The sequence below is a fragment of the Artibeus jamaicensis genome, unplaced genomic scaffold (assembly GCF_021234435.1).
Source record: "Artibeus jamaicensis isolate MK-2021 breed Jamaican fruit bat unplaced genomic scaffold, CSHL_Jam_final contig_797, whole genome shotgun sequence".
NCBI lineage: Eukaryota > Metazoa > Chordata > Mammalia > Chiroptera > Phyllostomidae > Artibeus > Artibeus jamaicensis.
In genome coordinates this window covers 1,972,248-1,991,588 of record NW_026521977.1, presented here as the reverse complement: position 1 = coordinate 1,991,588, position 19,341 = coordinate 1,972,248, and the positions used below count along the sequence as shown (strand labels likewise).

The 19,341-nt window shown below is 46.9% G+C and overlaps 2 protein-coding genes, 1 long non-coding RNA gene and 1 pseudogene across 4 annotated transcripts in view; 2 read left to right on the top strand and 2 right to left on the bottom strand.

Moving 5' to 3' along the window:
- AMPD3 (adenosine monophosphate deaminase 3) overlaps positions 1–19,341 on the bottom strand; it is a 319,382-nt gene that overhangs the window by 172,417 nt on the left and 127,624 nt on the right. The gene's annotated exons all lie outside the window — the stretch shown is intronic.
- On the bottom strand, positions 2,284–4,528 carry ADM (adrenomedullin). 2 transcript variants are annotated; one of them, XM_037133887.2, is made up of 4 exons: positions 4,394–4,528; positions 3,879–3,997; positions 3,581–3,730; positions 2,284–3,373 (listed from the first exon to the last, which is right to left on the bottom strand). In XM_037133887.2, exons 2-4 carry the CDS (start codon positions 3,974–3,976, stop codon positions 3,055–3,057), a joined length of 567 nt encoding a protein of 188 aa, XP_036989782.2. In that variant the 5' UTR covers positions 3,977–3,997; positions 4,394–4,528; the 3' UTR covers positions 2,284–3,054. The 2 variants fall into 2 exon arrangements, with proteins under 2 accessions (XP_036989782.2, XP_036989783.2); XM_037133888.2 differs by having other exon boundaries at positions 2,284–3,370.
- On the top strand, positions 6,145–7,456 carry LOC119040772 (uncharacterized). The gene is made up of 3 exons (XR_005080921.2): positions 6,145–6,274; positions 6,502–6,607; positions 6,793–7,456. It is a non-coding gene; the product is annotated as an uncharacterized LOC119040772 (long non-coding RNA).
- Positions 13,761–14,792, top strand: LOC128628546 (histone H1.8-like; annotated as a pseudogene).

Here is a 19,341-nt window from a genome sequence, read left to right as displayed (position 1 = left end):
TCTGTCTCTTCAGACATGTCTCTAATGGCAGGATTTTCAGTTGGAAAAGACTCCAGCTAAGCAGCTGACTCTTTCATCTCAGAGCTAAACCACCTCTTTCACTTGCTTGGACTCCCTGAAGGGAGTCTTATGACTCCCTGGGCAGAAGGCTAGATGCCTGTTCCCTGCTCAGAACAGCCCTAAGCTAGTGCCCAACCTGCCTTTGGCAGCTTTTTCTGCCGGCTGAAGCTCTGCCAGGATGAGGTTTGGCTAGAGGGCCCTGTGGCTATGGGACAAACATTGGCTCAAGGAAAAGGTTGAGTATTTAATCCCAATCCACTGTCTGTGAGGCTGAAGTGCCTGCTGTTCTCCGCAGTTTCTACAGTCCCCTTCAGACCACCCAGAACCACTCACTGGCACAGAAGTTCCATGACTACTTGTTAGCTACTTTTCCATTCTTACATGCCCTGTACCTTTTGCAGTGGCTGACACAGAATTCCCCCTAAGTGAATATTTATTAAAACGCCCTTGAATGTCACCCTGGCTAGTGTGGCTTAGTGGACTGAGCATCAGCCTGCAAACCAAAGGTTCGCTGATTTCATTCCTGGTCAGGGAACATGCCTGGGTTGTAGGTTGGTGGACATTTCCCTCTCTTTCTCTTTCTTCCTCCCTTCCCCTCTCTCTAAAAATAAAGTCTCTTAAAACAAATAAAAACCAAAAGGCTTTTGAGGACACGAGTGTTCTGTTGCTGTATTTGTAGCTGCCTCAATTCTAATGAACCTCACAAAATTTAGATCAACAGGACAATGAACTATATGGAGAATGACACTGTCCATAGCCAGGCACCCAGAATTGAGAATTTGTCTGGTCTTCAGGAAATTTTATATGCTGAGATGTACTTCTCAACTGAAACTGCTTTCAGAAGCAGTTTGTCTTTGGACCCCAGACCCAGGCCTTTTCAGAAAAGAACTATCCTAGGCCATCAGAAAGGACCTTGTGATAGATGAATACAATTGATGCAAAAGGCCCAGGAGAAGATTGGATGCCCAGGAAGTTTTCTGAGATCACCTATAAGCACCAACTCGGCATATCAGCCATGCCTTGAAGTCGAAAGGCCAGGGAAACTTTCTGGAAAGGACAAAAAATCAGTCTCCATCCTGGGTCTTCGGTATATTGGTTGAGACAAATGGAGCAGGAAAATCAAAATCAGGGGCGCCTGCTCTTTTCTTCCCCTTCTGTCCAGTTCTCATGTTCCCTGCCCTTCTAGTCACTCATTGAGGTTTAGCGTCCAGCTTCTACCACCAGAACTGGGGTCAACCTTCTAAGATGATAAAACACAAAGAAATCAAGGAGGAGGAAGGAAGGATGGAGAGAAGTGGAGGGGGGAAAAAAAAACAACGAAAAAGGCTTGAGAAGGAGGAAGGAAGAGGGGAGCAGCAAGGGGAGGCGGAACAATGAAGGTCTGAGGCTGTCAGCAGCGCACGGTTCCGGCGGCACGTCCGTCCCGCGTGCCTCTGGCCAGCAGCTGCACACTGCGCAGCGTTGTGGGCGCTGAGTCACGGTCGCAGAACCCTGAGCTCCGGTGCAGGGCTGGGGGGCCGTCCCTGGTTGGCATCTGCACACTGTTTTTTGTTTTTTTCCTTTCCTCTCTCATTAAGGTTGTGTGCTGACTCCCACGTAGGAGAGAGCTTACTATCCGCACGTACTGCCGAAAGGCTCTCGCTCTCATCCAAGGCGGCCGGCTGGGGGCGCCGCAGCCTCGCTTATGAGCCCGCGCGCTAGCTGGAGCTCCCGCAGGGTCTGAACGAAGGTTTCCTGCCCCTTTGCGGGTTTCCGGGAGGAATTCGAGTATTTTTGCTGTGGTAGCTTCTAACTTTAACACCAAGGGAGCCCGGGGTAAGTCCTCACTTAAAAGGCTCCAGAGACCACCCCAAAATAGCACTCCGGAGCGCACTTTAGTGTAGGGTTTCCTGCGCAACTGCATGAAATCTGGGACTTTTGCGCCAACAGGAGAGTCCAGGTTCGCCCCCGACTGGAGTTCACCCTATTCCACCCGGCCCAGCCACCACCAGAAGCTATACCTCTGGCGTGTCCGAGAAGCCTTGACCAGTTTGTGCGAAGCTCCGCGCTCCCCGCAGGGAGAGCGTTACTCCGGACAACTCGGCGGGCGCGGAGAAAGGCCAGCCAGCACCCCACCCGCACAGCTGTCCCACCTCCCCAGTCCAGGCAGCGTGACCCGAAGGCTCCCAGGCCGTCCGGGACCGGGGGCGCCCTCCCTCCCAAGACTCGTGACCCGAGAATGAATCAGCATCGAGGCAGTTTATTGGTTTGCTATTCCGCATATCACTCATTTTAGGTAAATAGATTATACAGAGACACGGCGTTTCCTTCTTCCACAAGAGGTAATAAGTCTCTTTCATACACACAGACTTTCACACATTCCACGCAGCAATGTTACATTACACCTCGCTGAGACATTCACGAATTAAAATATTCAGGGGAACAATACCATTGCTTTTAAATGCCCTTAATACAATATATAACGTACAAAAATATCTCTATATTTGAAGTTACAAAAAAAATCTTGACAGCAAGAAACTTAAATATTGATAGTTACCTCTGTATAGACTACACGCATTGCACTTTTCCTCTCTTGGTTTTGGAAGGTTCAAGTAATAATAGGGGGTTGCACCCCGGTGGGGGTGGTACCCCGTGAGAAATCAATCAGTTTGGGGGGAGGGCATGGCAGTGGCTCAGACCCTTGCCCCAGGGGAACCTCAGCATTTAATTCTCAGCTTCTCCTCTCCGTGAGTCCTGCAGACATTCCCCGGGATTCCTCTGCGCACCTCCCCTCCTCCCCCAGTACACTCGGGCCCGGTTAGGGCGAAAGGAGCGCTGCCTCTGAGGAGGAGGGACCCGCGCAAGGCCACGGCTCGCCGAACGGTGCCTCCCGAACTCCTGCGCGGCGGATTCAGTCCAGTCCTCAAAGCTTGAGAGACTCGGCTGCTGGAAGCCCTCCGCCCCGGGAGGCGCCAACCAGATGCAAATTCGACTGATAGCTGCTGCCACAGGGGCCTAAATCCTAAAGAGGGAGGCGAGCACTTGATTCGAGCGGGAGGCTGGAGCCAGGCGTGCCTGTAGCTCCTGGGACGACAAAGTCTGGCCCCGGCCGGCCTCCAGCAGGGAGCGCCGGCGCCGGCGGCCGTAGCCCTGGGGGCTGATCTTGTTCTGGGGGGCGACGCCATCCTTGTCCTTGTCTGTGAACTGGTAGATCTGATGCGCCAGCTTCTGCACTGTGCACGTCCCGAAGCGACAGCCGGAGCTCCGCAAACCCTGGAATTTGTTCATACTCTGGCGGTAGCGCTTTACTCGGATTCGGGCGGCGTCCGGACTGCTGGAGAGGGAAAGGAAGGCATCGTGAGAGCCTCATCAAGCAGGGATTGGGCCCGAGCCGCCAGGAACGCGAGCATTCTAGGACTAAAGGGGGCTGGAAACTGCTACTGCTTTCTGATCTGCCACACAGCCCCGACGACCCCCTGGGTCATGGCAGTGGGGGACAGCTTGCTCCCCAACCCACGATGGAGGTGCAAAACATAGTTACCTGGCCTGGGTGCTGCGTGAGGCCCCCTTCACGTCCTGGGGCTGAATGATTGTCTGGGCAGGCCTGGCCTGCAGGTTGGCGAGCCCGGTGGGGTAGCTGCTGGACACCTTAAGTTCCCTCTTCCCACGACTCAGCGCCCATTTATTCCATCTGGAAAACACAAATATATTCGGTTCGCATGGATCCAGGGGAGAGTCCGGTCCGTCGCTGCTCGCATTCACTTCTAACCCCTCAGGACCACGCTCCACTTTCCCTGTCTTCCAGGTACAAGGACGGGAAAGCTCTGCCCGCGACTCACTTCTTTCGGAACTCTGACGCCACGTCGAGCCGTGCAGTGTCTGCGCCTAGGAAGGCGAGCGAGCCTAAGTACAGGAGGGCGACGGGAGCCAGCTTCATCCTGGCGGCGATGCGCAAACCCTTGGGAAAGAGAGAAAGGAGCGTGAGCTCTGGGACCTGCCGCACCGCCCTGGCGGGGCACGGAGAGCTGGAGGGGGCCCCCCGGCGCGGGCAGGCTCAGCACTGCTCTGCCCGGCCCAGACGCTTATCTCCCCGGGGCGCAGAGAGGCGCCTGCGGCATTTGCACCCGGACCCGCAAGGAAGGACGCTGCTTATTGCCAGATCCCCTGCTCAATTTTTCAGAATTTGGTTGACAGAGCAGAGGGCACTGGAATTCCAGTTGTGTATAAGAGCTGGGCCCAGGCTATGGGACGCACCCCTTAAAGGACCCCTCACCCAGCGCTCCCAGTCTCCTGCTTGGGCAAGGTCCCCCTCTTTACACGCCCCACCTACAGCAGCCCCACCTATAGCACCTACCTGTTGAGGGGGGTGATCTGTCAAGATCTGGAAGGAGAAAGTTCCGAGACGGCACTCTGGCAGAGGCAAAACCCTACCGTCCAAGCTGCGGTGAGAAACCAGAGGTGGTAAGGCTCCAGCTGTTCGCCTAGTGTCACTCAGAAACCACTGAGTGGCTGGCTCTGGTTCCCCTGCTTTATAGGGGAACTAGAGCTGCAGGGGGCGGGGCCTCGGCTGCCCTCCTCCCCTCCCTCTCTTCCCTCCGGCATGCGCTCTCTTGCACGCGGGCGTGCTCTTTGCTTGTCTGTCGGTGTTGGGTTTGGAGTTTAGGGGTAGGGGTGTCCCTTATGCCCAGAGGGCTTAGGGATGAGCCCTGGGAGACTGGTGCAGGAATTTACACAGTCTTGACTCTGGGCACAGAGTTCACACTGTAAGTCTGGCCAAAGTAGGGCCGGTACAACCTCTTGGGGTCCTTGTCCAGTATCTATGCAGCCTAGAGTGCGAGGCCTCCTGGCAGGAAAGTCAAGAGCCAGAGGGGGTACCATGCGGATGGGCCAAGCTCCGGCCCTCGGGAGCTACAGCCTCGAGTGGACCGCGCCCTCTGCCGGCTCCGAGCCTGAGCTGGCTGCGACCCCTAGCTCCGTCCGGACAGGGCACAAAACGCAGCCTGGAGGAGCTGGGTTCGCCAACACCCCCTCCTCACCCCTCTACTCCCACCCTCGAGAGCGGCGGAGACTCCGGGGTTTTGGAATGGGCTAGTAGGATTTCGCAATAAGGGCAAGGCTCGGAAAGGCTAATCTGAGAATTGGGATTTGGAGGAGGGGGTATTCTAAACTTCAGAATCTGCACGCTCATTTGGAAATACAGGAATAACCAAAATTAGGAAGAAAGATAACCGTTTTGGTTTTTTTTCCCCTAGTAGTCCAATCATGCCTTATAAGGTTACAACCTGAGTTTGCACCTCGGAGCCTTCATTCAGCCATTCTAAACGTGAGGACTCACTGCCAGGGAGCACACTAATGCTTCACCTATGTTAATGGCTCTACCATTTACAAAGCACAGCCACATCCTGATCTCCTTTGATCCTCACATCTGCCCTTGAGTTAAGAAGGAAGGTAACATTACTTTTCTCATTTCACTAAGTGGAAAATTGACGTTCAGAGAGAGAATGTATTTTTACCCAAAGTCACACCAAAGGTAGTGAGCAGGAGAGTCCTAACTCGGCCCCCCGCAAGTAAGCACGGCAGACTGGGGCGCGGCGTGGATTTTTCTAAGCTAGGGTCATCACCTCGTCAAAGGGTAGAGAAGAGTGCTAGCCCCCGCCCAAGTATTAATGCGTGTTCATGATGAATCACCCCCAAACACGTTTGTCACCCCTTTGTACTCTTCCATCACTGCCTCTTTACTCCACTTTCTTACTTGCCTTTTGGGGACCAAACTGGGGAGGGAACTCAGCCAGGCCTCTGATGACCTGATTCCTACTACCCCAGACCCGCGTTCTGCAGCCCAGAGACTAGACTGGGAGGCCGAGGGCGCGAGACCACTAGGACTCACTGGATTGCAATTCGCTGTATGAATGTGGGCGAGTCACGTCCCTCCTCTAGTTTCCCAATGTATAGCATGCCCCCAGCAGATCTCTTAGCTTCCCACCTGGTTTGCCATACTGGTTCTGCCATACAGTGAAAAGGCGCCTGGGCGCTGGGGCGCGCGGACCTTGCCTTGCCTGGGCCGCACACTGCTGGCTCAGCCGCCTTTTCACTCTCAGGACCGAACCGTGGACATTGCACCTGGGGAAGGCAAGGGCGTGTCCAAGTAATGTATTGTGAGGAATCTTCCCCGAGTCACCTGAGCGGACCTGAGTTCCAGCTGAGTGCAGGGGACAGGTTCCTGGTTCTGACTCGGGTAAGAGCCCGAGGCTCAGAGACGTGCAGCGCCGCATGCTGGATGGGTTCGGGTCTCGGGGTTGGCCCCAGGGTAGTCGCGGCAGCAAACTGGGTCAGGCGGTCCCGCTGCTAGTCTGTCCACGCCGCAGACAGCACGTATTACTGCGCGTCTGCCATGTTTCGAGGACCCTCCCCACCCTGCTTTGGTTTTCTCGCTTGCTCCCATTTCCCATCTCTTCCTTTCAGTTCGTCCCCTGCGAATCGAGCTCTTCACACGGAACCTGTCCAGGACGGGCGACAGAATTTGCCTGCAACCTATTTCCAGCTTCCAGCTGGGTCCGCGCCAAAACAGGTTTTACTTTCATTTCCCCGCGTGCCTCGGACTGCTGGGGAGGTCAAGGGCAGCTGGGCGCCCGCCCCTAGCCTGGGACGGTCCGGGGGTCTGCACTCACTCCCACTTCCCACCAGCCCTGGGGAACTCGGTCTGCAGAGGACTCGGCTGCAGTGCCTCGTCGCCTCTTCTCCTGTGTCCTTTAGGAAAGCCCCTGATCCCTTGAAGGGGAAAATAGCTCTAGCTTCAGCTGCAGGATCGCAAAGTTCTGGGTGCAAACTTCGCTCAGAAGTTTGGGCGGCTTCAACGAGCAAAGCAACCCCTAGAGCGGAGACTCGGCTCTGCTCCGCCTGACTCCAGTGCCTACGCCAGCAGCGTGTTCGCGGTGCCAGAAAATCCCACCTGAGAGCCTTGGCACGCTCCTTATCAGCCCAGGTGCACGGTGTACCCCTGGCATCTAGAGAGCTGACGCTTGAGAACCCTGCCAAATCTTTCTTTATAGTTCTGGATTGCGGGGGGGCGGGGCGGTGGTGTTAACTCGGTTTCGCTTACTTAATCGTCTTTGAAGAAAAAAGATCACTAGAATGCTTTCTCAATTAAATGATCAGATCTAGAAGGAAATACCGCAGTGGGAGTTCTGCTTCTGGTGATTTGTTGACGTGGAGTTTCTTCCATCCAAGTTACAGCGATTATAGGTTCACGCTGAGTACAATGAAGGAAGGAAGTGAAGGAAGAAACATCTTTAAAATCTTACTGGCAAGAGGAGAGAAAGAGAAAAGAAATTCTGGCTAATAAAGACTCACATGTTTTGTGCCCAAGAATTTTTAAAGGGTCAGACTGTAAATAAACCCCAAAGCACTTTAATAAATGTGTGTATCCCGATATTATATGTGCAGACATACGAATATGCTGAAGGCTTGCTGTATAATGGTGTCTTAATTTTTGTTTCACATCCCAACTGAACTAGTTTTAGGCCCCAAAGCCAATCTGTATTCTTAGTAAAATTTGGAGTTTTTAAAAAAATGTGTGGCCGTAGCTTCTCAGCTAATACTGGACACAGTCCCTAAAGCCAGTGTGACCACACTCAGGTAATGCAGAAAACTAATGAGAAATAATAAACAATGTTAATGGCATTAATAAGAATAACTAGCCCTGGCTGGTGTAGCCCAGTGGATTGAGCACGGTCCTGTGAACCAAAGAAGTGCAGTTCGATTCCCAGTCAGGGCACATGCCTGGGTTGCAGGCCAGTTAGTTCCCAGCAGGGGACATACAAGAGGCAACCATGCATTGATGTTTCTCTCCCTCTCTCCTTCCCTTCCCCCCCAAAGATCAATAAATAAAAAATCTAAACAAAACAAAACACACCAATTTAAAAAGAATGAAAAAGAATAACTGCAAGTGAGTAGCTAAGTGCATTGGGTAATTATTTCAGATGCTTCTTTTTTCAAAGAGAAAATTTTATAATGCATTTATTATTCATACAGTTCAAAATGCTTCTGCTAACCTGAGAGCATTTTACAAAGTTTATTTGAAAGGTTCAAGAAGCATCCTGGTGTCATAACACAAAGAGAAAGGACACAATCAGCTTTGTGGGTTTGCTCAGTCATAGGGAAAGTAAAGGATACAAGTCTCAGAGCACTTTTGGGGGGGGGAGGGGACATCTTTGACTTCTCCAAGGAGGTAATAAAACATAGGTCTTTTCCAGAAAAATACACATACATATACATACAGCAATTTAAGTATAAAATAGGCATACAGTTTCAGGGGTTTGACCAAGTTAAGAATGCTGACACAATAAAAAACACTGTTTCTACAGCATTACTTGGAGTGGTGGAGGGAGAGGGCAGTTATCTCTCTAGGGCATACTATTTTCCAGGGCATCAGCCTAAGAAAAGGTAATGCTTTTGCTGCTTCATTTTTGTGCTCCTGCGCAAAACAGATAAACAGACATGTGACAAAGCCAGAAGACAAACCTATCTAAAGGCTAAAGAATGTAAGTCGCTATATGTTAAACACAAAGAATTGGTTAACATATAGAAACTTGTTATACTAATAGCTATAACAGAACAACATGAAATGACTGAGGTAAATTGACTATTGATGGAACAATGAATGGCATTCATTCATAAATGGGTTATAAAAGAGATGATTAGATCATTTGGGGTCAACCCTAACCCATGAGAATGGCTACCTACCTCCAGATGGGGATCCTGTACTATCAGATTATAACCATTAAAATGAAGCAGTTCTCAAATATGGGCCTGTATAACTTGAAAGTTTATTCATTCCTTCAACAAATATTTACTGAGCATGTATTACATGCCTAGCTCTGTGCTAAGCGTGGGGCACACAGTAATCATCAGTGTAAATATCATTCTTGCCCTCTACAAGCTTATAGCATGGTGATGTAGCCATTCATAAATACATTTTCATAGGAATAAATATTTGATTATAAACTGTGGAAAGATTTCTGAAAGATAAGCAAGACTAGGAGGATCTGATATTCCAAATGGAAGAAATGGCATATACAAAGGCTTAGAGATGAGAAAGAACTTGGTACATTAGAGAAAATGAAAAGAGTCCATTGTAGTTGGAATGTATCAAGTGATGAAGAGTGACATGAAATGAAATTAAATAGGTCATCAAGATCAGAGTAAATAGGGCCTTTTAGGATGTACATAATGAAGTTTTGCACTTTATGATGAAGCGGGAAGCTTTTGACAAGCCTGAAGAGAGAGACTTGATCTGATATTCATTTATTAAAAGATCATTTTGGTTGTTGAAGGTGGTTACATGTGGTGGATGGATTAGGGAGGAACAAGAAGGGAAGCAGTAGTGGTGCCCTGTAGAGACTGCAGAAGGCTTGGTCCCCTCATAATCTGTATTAATCTACCTGTAAACACACAGACACACACACTACCCTAAGTTTCACCGAAAGAGCTAGTTTGCACCACAGACGTGCACCCTCCCTATTCAGTTGCACAGGGCCTCACACTTGATAATGCTCTGCTTGTCACTGTTTTTTTGTTTGTTTGTTTGTTTTTAAGATTTTATTTATTTATTTATTTATTTATTTATTCTTAGAGAGAGGGGAAGAGAGGGAGAAAAAGAGGGAGAGAAACATCAGTGTGTGAGAGAAATACCAACTGGCTGCCTCTTGCACACTCCCAGCCAGGGACCTGGCCAGCTCCCTAGGCATGTGCCATGACCGGGAAACAAACCAGTGACCTTTCGGTTCACAGGCAAGCACTCAATCCACTGAGCCACACCAGCAGGGCTGCTTGTCAATGTTTTGAAATTTTAATAAATTTTGAACAGAGTGTCCTACATTTTCATTTTGTACTGGGCTCCGCAAACTATGTAGCCAATCCTGCTTACTAAATAAACATGCAATCTAAGTAAAAGCTCCACAGTCTTGCAAAGCACCAATTCATACTATAGTTGCTAATGTCAGGGATCCTTCATATGAGTGTCAGGGTTCAACTAGTCCTATAGTCACACATGTGAAAGCACCTACTGGACACTTTCTAGTAGCCATCTCTAGTAGACAGCTCTAGTAGTCACCTTCCCACACCCTAAACATACACCCAGGGTAGAAACAGTGCTTGAACCAAGTGTTAATAACTCACTTATTGTCCTTAAGTTTTACCCGTATGAAAAGCCTGGAACCACCAGTGAAGCCGGGAAATCGGTTAAGAAGCTATTGTACTAGTCGAAGTGGGAGGTGGCAGTGGCTCTGGCTAGTGGGGTAGCAGTAAAGGTGGAGACAGGTGCATGTATTTGGAGAGTGGGACAATAGGGCTGAGTAATGAATGTGGGGCTGAGAGAGAGGCAGGTGTGAACTAACAATCACTGAGTTTCTCACTTAGGCAGCTGAGTGAATGAAAATGTGGCGATGGGTCAGGGAATTTTCTGCCACAGCTCTGTGGTCTCCTTTGTTATTGGCTGGTAGAGGCCATTTGAAGAGGCCCCAGCCCTGCACGTGGATGTTTGGTCAAGTCACACTCTCTTACCACCTTTCCGAAGAGCAGTGGCTAACCACAGGAAGCACTCGAAATGACTGTATAGATCAACCACTTACTCCACAACAGCCAACTGTAAGAGCAGTGGGCTGATAATTCTTGCTTACTGGTAATCTCCTTTTTGTCTTCTAAAGCATAAAAGAAAGGCATCTGCTCTGTACACATCATTGTGTTGCATAGTCTCCCTCCCCACTCCTGTCGGCCTTCTGTAAAAGAAGTGTGGGCTTGCTTTACATCCTCACTCTTTGATGAAAGGTGTTGGTGATATCTCAAGGGATAGCCTGACCTTGAGCCAACCTCAATAATCAGGCTGCTTTGTCAGGGATTATCAGTTTCAGCAGACCAGTAGCTGTTGGCTGAAAAGCAAAGCACGGCTCTAGTGGATGCTAAACATGTGCGTGTGTGCGTGTGTAAACACATGGTGCATTTCTACCTGGGATATGTCGAGATCTGGATGCTAAACAACACTGTTTTTAAAGAAGATTTTTGATTTTTTAATTACAGTTGATGTACAATATTATATTGGTTTCAGGTATGCAAACTAATGATTTTATATGTATCTCTCTCTTACGAGGTGATCACCCCGACACATCTACACCGACAACGTGTGTGGTTATCACATTATTATTGACTGTGTTCTCGACGCTGCACGTTACATCCCATGACTGTTCTGCAGCCACCACTGTGTCCTTCTTCATCCTGTCGCCTTTGCCCCCGTCCCCTGAACCCCTCCCATCCGAGAACCATCAGTTTGTTCGTTCTCTGTATCTCTGAGTTTGTTTCTATTCTGCTTGTTCATTTATTTTGTTTTTTAAGATTCCACATATAAGTGAAGTCATACGGCATTTGTCTTTCTCTGTCTAACTTATTTCACTCACACGATACTCTGTCATTGCAGATGGTAAGGTTCATTTTTCTTTTGTGGATGAGTCATATTCTGTTGTATATATGCACCACTTCTTTATCCAGTCATCTATTGATGGACACTTATGTTCCTTCTATGTTTTGGCTATTGTAAATAATTCTGCAGTGAACATATGGATGTACATGTCCTTTTGATTTTGCGTTTTGGGTTTCTTCAGGTAAATACACAAAATTGGAATTGCTGGGTCCTTCTTTGTCTCCTATTATAACCTTTGTTTTAAAGTATATTTTGTCTGGTAGAACTATTGCTACCCCAGCTTTTTTTTGTTGTTTCCATTTCCACAAAATATTTTTTTCATCCCTTATTTTCTATGGGTATGAGTTTCAATCTAATGTGAGTCTCTTATAGACAGCATATGTCAGGGTCTTGTTTTGTTTTTTTATCCAGCCACCATAGGTCTTGACTGGAGTATTTAATACACTTGCATTTATAGTTATTGATGAGTATGTATTTTTTGCCATTTTATTACTCATAGTTTTATCTTTTTTCCTTCTCTTTTTAAAGAACACCATATAACATTTCTTGTAGTACTGGTTTGGAGGTAATGAACTCCTTTACATTCTTCTTGTCTGGGAAGCTCTTTGTCTTTTCTTTGATTTTAAATGATAGGTTTGCTGCATAACCCTGGTTGTAGGTCTTTGCTTTTCATCACTTTGAATATTTCCTGCTCATACCTTCTGGCCTGAAATGTTTCTGTTGAGAAATCAGTTGACTGTCTTATGGGAGCTCCTTTGTGGTTAATTAATTGCTTTTCTCCTACTGCTTTTAAGATTCTCTCTTTGTCTTTAAACTTTTACATTTTAATTATGATGTGTCTCGGCGTGGGACTCTTTGGGTTCATCTTGTTTGGGACTCTCTGTGCTTCCTGGGCTTGTGTGTCTTTTTCCTTCACCAGGTTAAGCAAGTTTTCAGTCATTATTTCTTCAAATAGTTTCTTAATCCCTTGCTCCCTCTCTTCTCCTCCTGGTGTGATATGAATGTGAATGTTATTGTTTGATGTTGTCCCAGAGGCCCCATAACCTTGCAGAGGTCACAGCTGTCTGAGATATACAAACAAATTCTTTTCTTAGATATTGTTACATATATCGGGTGCATAGGTTCAAGGTCATGACTAGAGGTAACTTTGTGTGTGACTAATATTAAGCCATAGACTTTAAACTGTCAGTTTGGTCACGTGTTTTGTGTTAGGTGATATGAATCCAAAATGAGTCACTTATTGCAAAGCCAAACACTGAAGATTCTGATTAACGTTAAAGACATTTTTTTGGTTGTATTTTTTAGCCATGTTTCCATTATTTGAAAAAAAATTATTTTTTATGTTTTTATATTTTTTTACAATTTCTAGACTGTAACTGAAAAGAAATTCAAAAATCATGTATTTTATTATATAAATATAATAAATGCAAATTTGCAGTGGTTTTTTTTTTTTTTTGCATTTCAGCACATACTAGTAATGAATGCACCTTTTGGATACATGTAGCCTATGCTGCAATTTTTTTGACCATGACTTCTGCAGAGTTCAACTATTGTCATTTAAATTTTTCTTTTTCTTTTTACTGCTCTAATTTGGTGTTTTCTACTACTTGTCTTCCAAATCTGTGATTTGATTCTCTGATTCATCTAATCTGCTCTAGATTCCTTCTACTGTATTCTTCATTTCAGATATTGTATCCTTCATTTCTGACTCATTCTTTTTTATATTTTCCATGCCCTTTTGTATGCTATTGAAATTCTCACTGAGTTCCTTGAACATCCTTGTAACCATTGGTTTGAACTTTGTATCCAGTAGTTTGCTTGCCTCTGTTTCATTTAGCTCTTTTTCTGGAGTTTTGTCCCATTCTTTCATTTGGGACATGCTTCTCTGCCTTCCATTTTGTCTGCCTCTCTGGGTTTGTTTTTATGTATTACATAGATCTGCTATGTCTCCAAGTCTTGGTAGGGTTGCCTTAGGTAGTGGGAAACCCTGGAGAGCAGGACTTGCTTCAGCAGGGCTCTGATGCCTGCCAGGTCACCGCTTTAGTGTGTCACTTGTGGAGGTGGTTGGATGGTGCTCCAGCATATTCTGAAGTTTGCCACTGGATGCACTGGATCTGTGGCCTCCTGGGAGATGCAGGCCAAGGTCAATTGCAATTGTGCCCCGCCCAAGTGCCACCCAATATGAGCTACCAAGTGATCTGCAGATGGCTGTTACTTGTGCAGGGCTTGGACGTATCTGGGAGAGGCGAAGATGAGAACCCGAGGCTGGCTGCCACAAGTGCCAGGCCTGCAGCCACTTAGCCAGAGGTACAGCGCACACTGAGGCCAGATGCTGCTTGTTTGGAGTTTATGAACCTTTGAAAACAACACATTTAAAAAGTAGAGGTCTACGACATCCTCCGCCTATGTAGTGGCAACCTGAAGTGTGACTTCCAGAGACACCTCATACTCCTCAGCCTCTTCAACTGCCACCATATCCATACCTGAGTGGTCTGAGGCTGAAAAGGGAGGCCCAAACCATAGCATGTCCAAGCACTGCATCACCAGCCAGTTGTGCTGTGCAGGCAGGAGAGCAGGGATGAGTCACCAGTAGTGGTGATCAAGGTTTACAATCCTGCCTATGGTAGATGCTATTAGGCTCAAATACCTCCTAAAGCAGGTCTGGGACCCTACTATGCAATGCGGACTCCTCATCATGCTCAGTAACTTCAAGGCCAAGGGAGACCACTGGCACTTAAAATTAGTTTCCATGCCCCTCTTCCACCAAAATAGCCCAGTCTAGGAAGACGTCCTGGCTCCCAGGAGACTTGGTGAGACCAAGGAAGAGGCCCCATGAAAAGGTAGCCAGACCAAGATTGGCAGTGCAAGAGTGCGTAAGGCCAGGAAGGCCCCAAACAGGCAGAGAAAGCCCCCTGGTGCTAATGAGCCCCACGGGAAGTCAAAAGTCCAAGGCAGAAAGAGCAGCCCAGCAGATGCCAAGGCCCCAAAGAAAACCAAATCTGGGAGTCAGAGTTCAAAACCCACAGTCTCCAAGGGTAAGAATGGTGTTGCTTCCCTAGCTTAAAATAAGACTGGGAACAAGGTCTCTAAAGAGGCCACTGCCCAGGGAGCTGGGGAAGGGCTGAAAGCCAAGGCTGCTGCTCCTATGGACAGTGAGTCCAAGACAATACCTGTACCACTGGTCAGGAAGACAGAGCTCCCCAAGGGCCCAAGAAGGCCTGGCATGCCCACCAAGTCCTGGTCATCCCAAGAGATGAGTAAGAAGGTAAAAGCCAAGAGCTAGACCCAGGGTGGAGAGAGACTAAGATTCTCTTGGAGTTTTTATTCCCCAACAAACCATCACTCTATTTATTTTACTGTAACCTAGTTATCAATAAAAAATTTTGCCCCCTCACAAAAATAAGTAAAATGGGCCCCTAGCTTATGTTACACATAAAAATTAACTCAAAATAGATTCATGGCCTTAATACTATTAAGGGGGAGGAGCAAACTTTCCCCTACCCTCAAGGTCCTTCTGGTTGGTCTAATAATTAAACGGACATGAGAAAGACTAGCAAGAGAAAATAGCCAAATACCTACGTATGTATGGGAAACCCCCATACCTGAGAAAGTTAGGGACCCCACATGCAGAAGAGCTTCAGAGACAGAAAGGGACCAGGGGTAAAAAGACATCTTGAGTTAGGGATGAAGTAAGGTGCCTTGGGTACTTTAAAAGGTCATTGCAGGATGATAATAAGAAGGGTAGACCTTCAGTAAACAGAAGTTTACCTTGACCTATAAATAAGTGAAGTTATCTCTTTTTTAAAAATTAAAAAAAATAATTTACGTATTGATATTAGAGAAAGAGAGACAAACATTGGTTTGTTGTTCTTTCTATATTTTTTAAATCCTCACCCGAGGATATGTTTATTGATTTTAGAGGGTGAGAGGTAGGGAGAGAAAGAGAGAAAGATATCAACGTGAGAAAGAAATTTGCCTCCTGTACACACTCTGACTTGGCTCCAAAATGCAACTGAGGTGTGTGCCCTGACTGGGAATCAAATCCACAGTCTTTTGGTGTATGGGTCCACACTCCAACCACCTGAGCCAACGGGCCAGGGCTATTGTTCCTCTTATTGATGCATTCATTGGTTGATTCTTCTATGTCCTTGACCTGGGATTGATTGATCCCATAACCTTGGCATATGGGGATGATGCTCTAACCAACTGAGCTAGGCTAAGGGCTAAGAAATTATCTCTTTAAAAAAATATATTTTGCTTATTTATTGTTTAGAGAGAGGGGAAGGGAAGGAGAAAGAGTGGGAGAGAAACATCAATGCGTGGTTGCCTCTCACGTGTCCCTCACTGGGGACCCAGCCCACAACCCAGGCATGTGTCCTGACCGGGAATTGAACCAGCGACCCCCTGCTTCACAGGCCCATGCTCAATCCACTGAGCTATACTAGCCCAGGCAAGAAATTATCTCTTTTTTAAAAAAATTTATTTATTTATCTTTAGAGGGGAAGGGAAGGAGAAAGGGAGAGAAACATTAATGTATGGTTGCCCTTTGTGCATCCCCTGCTGGGAACTGGCCTCCAGGGAACCGGCCTGCAACCCAGGCATGTGCCCTGACTGGGAATCGAACCGCGATTGTCTGGTTCGCAGGCCCGAGCTCAATCCACTGAGCTACACCAGTCAGGGCCGAAATGATCTCTTATAATCTGTTATGACCAAGGGCTTTAATTCAAGTTCTTCTAAGTCATTAGGATAGGAGGCAGAAGTCTCTCTTGAGCCTGCAGCTAAAGTTACCATTAGCTTGAAACAGTCCGCATGGCACAGAGCCACATAGTGAGATGACTCATGCTGGCCCCACACACGATGATGCTCTTAGAAGAAAACATAGGAATAAGTCTTCATGACCTTGGATTTGGTAACGGATTATTAGCTATGACACCAAAAGCTCAGGGAACAAAAATAGAGAAGTTGGATTTTATACAGTATATATATACAATGCAGTATTATCATTCAGCCTTAGAAGAATGAAGTACAAATACACGCTACAATGTGAATGAAGCTTGAAAATACTACACTAAATGAGAGAAAATGACCCAGACACAAAAGGTCATCTATTGTATGATGGAATTTATATTGAATACCTATTATATGCGTTAAAAAACAAAATCCAACCAGTGAATTTAAAAATCTAATTGGCTTTAATTAAGTGATTCATGAATCCGGCAGCACTGCATTTACCGGCTATTGAGGGGTTACATGAAATGGAAGATTTGCATAGAAAGAGGCTGGGGTAAGAGAGCTATTAACAAAAGAAAATAAAGGATTATTCTTAGGCCTTGACATCTTTCCCTTGAGGGAAGAATAAAAGGGCTTTCTTTTTTTTTAATTAAAAAAATTGACTTAGAGTGAAATATTGGCTCGTTCCTCCTCTGACGCATTTGTTGGTTGATTCTTGTATGTGGCCTGATCTGGGTTTGAACCCGCAACCTTGGAATATAGGGGTGGTGCTCTAACCAACTGAACTACCCAGCCAGGGCAAAATCATGCACATTGCCTCTTCTATGGGCAATGGAGAGGGTGCATGGGAAAGAGTACCTTACTGGTGCTTTACCAACAAGCAATTGCATACTGGTTGATTAAGATTATTCCGGGGGATGTTGAAACTGCAATTAGATCAGGCATTAAATCCAGGTTCGATATCACGGGCTTTTAGCATGAGTGGCCCCATTTTGGCCCTGTGGATTTTCCTTTACCATAGCTAAATCCATAGAGACAGAGAGCAAACTGGTGGTTACCAGAGGTTTCAGGAAGGGGAAATAATGGGTGTGGGGTTCTCCTTTGGTTGATGAAAATGGTTTGAAACTGAGGCAGGTTAGTGAGAAGCTAGAACATTCCTTGGCAAGTGTATTAGGAAAAATGAGAGAGATAGGAAAAAAAATTAGCCAAGCAACTTATAGCCAGACACAAAGGGTCACAGGCAGACAGCCCCAGGCACCTGACAAAAGACATAACTGGGAAAACAAGGACCTCATCCCTAGGATAACCCTTCCTCCCTAGAGATAGCATCTGGGCCTCAGTTGTATTTCAGCTCCAGGCCCAGAAAAGCAGCAAAAACAGACAAGTGACACCTCACCTGACCTTGGGACCAGCTGCATTGAATAATGACCCCGTGCCCTGGTGCCAACCAATCAATCAGTGGAGACTAGGACACTGAAAGGACATACCTGGAAAGGTGATGCATGTTCTAGTGAGATCCTCACCTGGGATCTCCCCTACAATCTCCACCCCTAAAAACTTTTCTGAGGGAGGATCTGGCATGCTCTTCCAGCTGGGAGCACAAAGCACGGAGCGCAGAGCACGGAGCACAGAGCACGTCCATACCTCTCCTCCCCCCCCCTTCCTTCCCCACAAGGAAAGCATCTCTTAAATTCTAAGGGGCCCCCACAAGAACTGCAGCCAGGGAGCAATGGGCAGTGGCAGCTCTTCCGGGGCTAACCCTCTGACTTTGTCCCCAAGGTTCCCTTTTCTGTGACTTCTCTATGAGCTAAAGCAGCCCTGCCAAGGCTCATTTTTTTCCTATAATGTTTGCAGTGAGCCAAGGCAATCCCGCTTAGCCTCTCCCCTTGCTTCCAGTATCCCTAGCCCTTCCTTGTTTCATTTTCCCCAGCTTCATTTATTTAAAAGATTTTTAAAATTTTATTTTTAGAGAGAGGGGAAGGTTGGGAGAGAGAGGGAAAGAAACACGGATCTGTGAACACATCAATCAGTTGCCTTTTGCACACCTCCAGCCAGGGGCCTGGCCCTGGCTTGTACCCTGGGCTTGTACCCTGGCTAGGGTACAAGCCCAGGCTTGTACTCTGACTAGGAATTGAACCAGGGACCTTTCGGTTTGCAGGACTATGCCCAACCCACTGAGCCACACCAGTTAGGGTACTGTCTCCAGTTTTAATAAACATCCTCTAAAAATCATCTGGACTTGTGTTGTTAAATCTTTCCTACATGAAGTTAAGAACCCACATACTACTGACTGACCCTAGGCAAACCTGCTTAGGTCCATGTCCCCTTCCTGGTAACAGAACTAGATAGAGGCAATAGCTGTGCAAAATTGTGAATGAGCTAAATACCTCTGCACTGTACATCTTAAAAGTTAATTTTATGATATGTGAATTCCACCTTAATTTTTAAAAGGTAAAATGGGAAAGGAACATGATAACTTCCTTAAAAATCTGAAAGGCGAGCCCTGGCCGGGTGGCTCAGCTGATTGGAGTGTCATCCACATGCACCAAAAATGTCAGTTTTGATTCCCGGTCAGGGCACATACCTAGGTTGTGGGTTCCATCTCTGAGAACCAACAAAAGGGCTGTTAGCCCTGGCTGGTATGGCTCAGTGGATTGAGTGCTGGCCTGTGAACTGAAGAGTGGCTGGTCTGATCCCTAGTCAGAGCACATGTCTGGGTTTCTGGCCAGGTCCTCAGCTCCAGGCATGTGAGAGGCAATTCATTGTTTCTTTCACACATTGATGTTTCTCACCCTCTCTTTCATCCTCCCTTCCCCTCTCTAAAAGTAAATTAAATCTTTAAGAAAGTAAAAAAGAGCTTTTAAACAGAACATGCTGCCTCCCAAGGAAAGTAACACTGCTCTTGACTGAAAGTGATCAGGTTGGATGATGAGCTTTCAGGAAAAGTTATTGAGAGGATTCTTACATGAGGAGCCATTGAAGCTTTTTTGGTTTAATTATTTTCTAGATCAATGTTATCTTACCTCCATCCCCACAATCAGGGTGATTTCAGTTTGACAACAAGCAATTTGCAAATACATTCCTACAGCTCAAGTATTCCT

What these genes read in the sequence shown, in the direction of transcription:
- ADM (XM_037133887.2), bottom strand. Translation starts at nt 3,976, where the DNA reads ATGAAGCTGGCTCCCGTCGCCCTCCTGTACTTAGGCTCGCTCGCCTTC. An exon ending in GCGTCAGAGTTCCGAAAGAA is followed by an intron (nt 3,731 to 3,878) that starts GTGAGTCGCGGG and finishes TGTGTTTTCCAG; the next exon opens with ATGGAATAAATGGGCGCTGA. An exon ending in TCACGCAGCACCCAGGCCAG is followed by an intron (nt 3,374 to 3,580) that starts GTAACTATGTTT and finishes TTCCCTCTCCAG; the next exon opens with CAGTCCGGACGCCGCCCGAA.